Raw genomic sequence first — 5,073 nt, 5'->3', positions numbered from 1 at the left:
AAGAATTTGTGGATGAACAGGCTTCAAGGTTTGCTATGATAGACAGTGAGAGAAACATAGAGAGAGAGAGAGAGTCAAGTATAACACTTTTTTTGGGTTTAGAGATAGTCAGATAGATATAAAATAAATTAATAAAATAAACGAATGATAATTAATGAGATCATAATCAAAGTATTAGTAATAAAGATGGTCTTTTTTTGACCATTGGATCTATTTAAATTCAATAGTTTAAAAAAGGTGTAACTCTTTAGAGTTACACCAAGTCTAACTCGAACCCATTTCATATAGATAAGGTTTAACTGTTCCTTTTTTTAAAAAAAAAAAATTATTATTTTGATTATTTTCTTTGTATTATTTTATTTTCTGATTTAATACGGACTTAGTTTGGAACAAATAGACAACATATTGAGTGCCAACTGCCAGCTACCAAAAATTTAATATAGAAACATCAATAATTCAAATTTTCTATCCCCGTTTTAAGTTATTATTATAGGAAAGAGAAGTACACATTGTGACAAAATTTGTAATAAATATCAAAATAGAATTAGTTAATATTTATTTAAATATTAAGGACATAATAAAATACAATTTAAAAGATTCAACTACTCTAAAAAATAAGTGAACCCCATATTGATTTAATGGTATTGAGAAACCACATAGTAGTAGATTAAAAACTAAAATTATATCCCAACGCGACAATTTATTTTTTAAAAGAAATAAATTAAGTGTGAAAGAATTTTTTTTTTCTTCAAAAAAAATCGATCATTATACAAATTTTTTTTCCTTATCCTTTCAGTAATTCAAACAAATACGAGGGTCGTTTCACATTTGATAGTTGATACTGACGTAGATTACCACAAACGCGTTTTTGTTCTTTTACTAGGAGATCGTTTGGCTGGCAGCGTTGCGTTTTTTTTTTTTTTTTTTTTTTTACGCGTTTCAGTCACTTTTTTTACTGTTTATTAATAATTACTGTTTATTAAACAGTAGCAACAATATTTAACTTTTTTATAGAAATTTTACTATTTTTGGACCCATAAATTTTATTTTTTAGTAATTTTTTCATTAAAAATAGGTGCCACGATACTTTTTACATATTTAAAAATTATTTGTTACAGTATTTTTTAGTTTTCAACTATATCCAAATGACTCTAGTCATAGAACTTAGACCTTTTTTTTTTTTTTTTTTTTAGGTGGGAAAGAACCTTGAAGTTTCTTAGAAGTAGAACTGCAGACTGCTTGTATTTAAAATAAAATTTATATTATTAAATAAATAAATAAATAAAACACCCACGCACATAGTAGTTAACATAGTCCAATCATCTGCTGTACTATAAGAGCATCACAATTCTTTCTTTTCTATTTACAAGCTCTAGCAATCACAGATTCAAAAAAAAAAAAAAAAAAAGGCTCTAGCAATACTCATCCATTCTTGTCTTGGTGAATAAGGAGGAAGCAGAAAAGGAAAATTGAAGATAATGGACAGAGCACAAGAGGAGCTTCAATTTCTGGGGTTCTTTGGAATCTTCAAAGAGTCCTTCAAGATCATATTTTCAAGGAGAAAAATCTTCAGCCAAATCACTCTAGCTCTCATCCTCCCACTCTCTTTCATCTACCTAGCTCAAATCGAAATCTCCGACCTCCTTTTCTCCAAAATCATAGACCACGATCAGGCCTTAGATAATACACAAAAGAACTCTACTAACTATGAAAAGCTTTCTCATCGCATCTCTGCTGAACGGGCTTATTTCTGGCTCTTCGAAATAGCCTACTTTACCATCTTCCTTATCTTAGCCCTCCTTTCCACCTCTGCAGTTGTTTACACAATTGCATGCATCTACACAGCCAAAGAAATCACCTTCAAGAAGGTCATGAGTGTTGTTCCAAAGGTATGGAAAAGACTTATGGTCACTTTTCTATGGAGCTTTGCCCTTCTCTTTGTTTACAACATTGTTGCAATAGTAATAATCGTCTTGTTAGCAGTCCTTTTCTTAAATAGTGTGATTGGAATTGTGATTATAGTAATTCTTGGGATCTTATACTTGATGGGGTTCGTTTATATAAGCATAGTTTGGCAATTGGCTAGTGTGGTATCGGTTTTAGAAGATATTAGGGGAATTCAAGCTATGAAGAAGAGCAAGACTTTGATAAAGGGTAAGATGGGAGTTGCAGTTGCTTTCTTTATCCTGCTTTATACTTGTTTTGTTGGAATTGATTTGGTATTTGAGATTATTGTTGTGGGGGATAATGTACCGGACATAGCAATCAGAATTGTAGTTGGAATTCTTTCCTTCTTCTTCCTACTCAACCTCATGCTCATTGCTCTTGTTGTCCAAACGGTTGTCTACTTTGTCTGCAAATCATATCATCATCAAACCATCGACAAGTCTGCTCTAGCGGATCATCTTGAGGCCGTTTATCTTGGGGACTATGTACGTCTAAGGAAGGATGTCCAATTAGGTGACACGCATGCCTAGTTAAGCCACTTGTGAAAAACAAAAACAAAAACAGTAGTCTTTTTGTTTATTTCTGGCGGATCATCTGGAGTTTTATTATCTTGGCTAGTTTGTATGTACCTCTGAAGGTCAAGGCTATCGAACTAGGGGACTTTCATGTCTAGCTTAACTTGTAATGGTGAAAAACAATCTTGCTTATGTTGTAATATATTATATATACATGATAATGAATTATCTTATTGATGCAGTGTTCCTTGTAATGGGTTCAATAAATTATCTTTCTGTTATTTCTCTTGGCTTAGGGGCTTACATATCTTAGTGGTAGCATGAGCTGACATTCCTGTCACAAATTTACTACAAAGTTAAATGATGATTGTTAAGTGATGTGTGTTTGCTGTTGTGTCCATGTCAGAACTAGCCCCATCTATGTCCTTTTGTTAATTATAGATGTGGTTCAAATGTGACTCTAATACCAAAGAAATTTTCAAATTTTTGCTAAAAAACAAAAAAGCAAAAACTAAAAACTAGTAAGTGTTTTGCTTATTTCTAGAGGATCATCTGGAGTTTGTATTATCTTGGGCAGTTTTTATCTCCCTCTAATTTTTAAAGGTCAAGGCTGTCCAACTGGGGGAGTTCCATGTCTATAGTTTATGTTGTAATATTTTATATATACATAATAATGAATTATCTTATTGATTTAAATGATGATTGTTAAGCGATGTGCGTTTGCTATTGTGTCCATGTCAGAACTAGCCCCATCTATGTCCTTTTGTTAATTATAGATGTGGTTCAAATGTGACTTTAATACCAAAGAAATTTTCAAATTTTTGCTAAAAAACAAAAAAGCAAAAACTAAAAACTAGTAAGTGTTTTGCTTATTTCTAGAGGATCATCTGGAGTTTGTATTATCTTGGGCAGTTTTTATCTCCCTCTAATTTTTAAAGGTCAAGGCTGTCCAACTGGGGGAGTTCCATGTCTATAGTTTATGTTGTAATATTTTTTATATACATAATAATGAATTATCTTATTGATACAGTGTTTCTTGTAATGGGTTCATTAAATTTTCTTTTTAATATATGCTTAGGGGCATATATATCTTAGTGGTAGCATGAGCTGAAATTCTTGTCACAACTTTACTACAAAGTTAATTGATGATTGTCAAGCGATATGTGTTTGTTATTGTGTCCATGTCAGAGCTAGCCCCATCTATGTCCTTGGTTAGTTGTAGAAGTGGTTCAAATGTGACTCTAACAAAAGAAATTTTCATAAGTGTTTTCCTTATTTATAGCGGATCATATGGAGTTTTATTATCTTGGGAAGTTTGTAGGTACCTCTAAAGGTCAAGGCTGTTTAACTAGGGGAGTTACATGTCTAGCTTAACTTCTTGTGATGAAAAACAATCTTGCTTAATGTTGTAATATATAGATGATGTTTTAATGAATTATCTTATTGATGTAGTGTTTACGTAATGGGTGTTTTGTTAAATTTTCTTATTTGTTATTTTTCTTGGGGGCTTATTTTTTAGTGGCAGCATTAGCTCAAATGGTGTTAAGCATGTCACAACTTGACTCCAAGTTAATTGATGATTTCATCAGAAAAAAAAAAGAGTATATTACATGCAAAGTATTAAGCAATAGTATATATTATATGCCATGAAATTGTTAGCACTTCCGGAATATAGGTAAAATGATGCTCCATTCTCTCATGGTAATAATGGACACCTACCATGAATTTAATTAGTGAACCCACCACGAATATAAAAGAGAGAAACTTTTCTTCACACTTCAAGAGTACCTAATAATTTCTCATAACTATGTCTATTCAAGCCAGCTTCAATCCAGCTTCCACCTCTGGCCCAAATAATAATAATAAATCTATAGCTTCCCTCAAGGCCAAGAAAAATGTGACTCTAAGAACAAACAAGGAATTTCTGATATTTTTGCAGAAAAGAAGGAAGTTTTGATAAACATTGTGGGATTGGGAATAAACCTTGAATGTGGAAATAGGCCTCTTTGTCTTGGTGCTTGGTCTTAGTCTCTTTGTATTTTTTTATAAGTTAGAAATTGGATCATTGTCTCTTGAATTATATTATGTCCCATGCCTTGCAAGGCAACTTAGAGATGGCACATTGACCAGATCTTATTAGGTGTCGCAAATTTTGACTGAAGTCAATTTAGCTTGTAGGTGCGGAGCTGCTTCCTTCATTAATATTACTCCAGTTGTCCAATTGGATGGAGACGAAGGTGGGATTTTCATCCCAGGTAACATTATTAGGTGAGATGATTGACATTTTTTGGATTTATTTCATTACAAAAAATATTTGCATACCACACACTTTCACCTACACTTTGTTATAATGTCTATTACACAAATTATGATTAATTATTTGTCATTATCACAGCAGACTTTTTTTTTTTTTTTTTCTCTACTATTCATTGTCTTGTAACGTAAAACATTGTGAAAGTGTCTATGAAATAAAACAATTGTGGCTAAGTGTTGTAGAAAGTGTGTGGTACTATAGAATTATTTGTTCATTACCTAATAATAGGTAAACTATTAGGCTTCGCTGGGAGTTCATAAGGGAAGAAATGGATAAAATGGAATGATTATAAGGGAA

General features: G+C 31.9%; 1 protein-coding gene across 1 annotated transcript; it reads left to right on the top strand.

Moving 5' to 3' along the window:
• The first annotated feature begins 1,478 nt into the window (after window positions 1-1,478).
• On the top strand, window positions 1,479-2,477 carry LOC112023323 (uncharacterized). Its single transcript, XM_024055943.2, has one exon. It carries the CDS (start codon window positions 1,479-1,481, stop codon window positions 2,475-2,477), a length of 999 nt encoding a protein of 332 aa, XP_023911711.1.
• The last annotated feature ends 2,596 nt before the right edge of the window (window positions 2,478-5,073 follow it).

Source organism: Quercus suber, unplaced genomic scaffold, assembly GCF_002906115.3.
Source record: "Quercus suber isolate HL8 unplaced genomic scaffold, Cork oak 2.0 scaffold_515, whole genome shotgun sequence".
Lineage (NCBI taxonomy): Eukaryota > Viridiplantae > Streptophyta > Magnoliopsida > Fagales > Fagaceae > Quercus > Quercus suber.
This window is presented reverse-complemented; position numbering and strand designations above follow the sequence as displayed.

Coding starts and splice junctions, on each gene's coding strand:
- LOC112023323 (XM_024055943.2), top strand. CDS start 1,479: ATGGACAGAGCACAAGAGGAGCTTCAATTTCTGGGGTTCTTTGGAATC.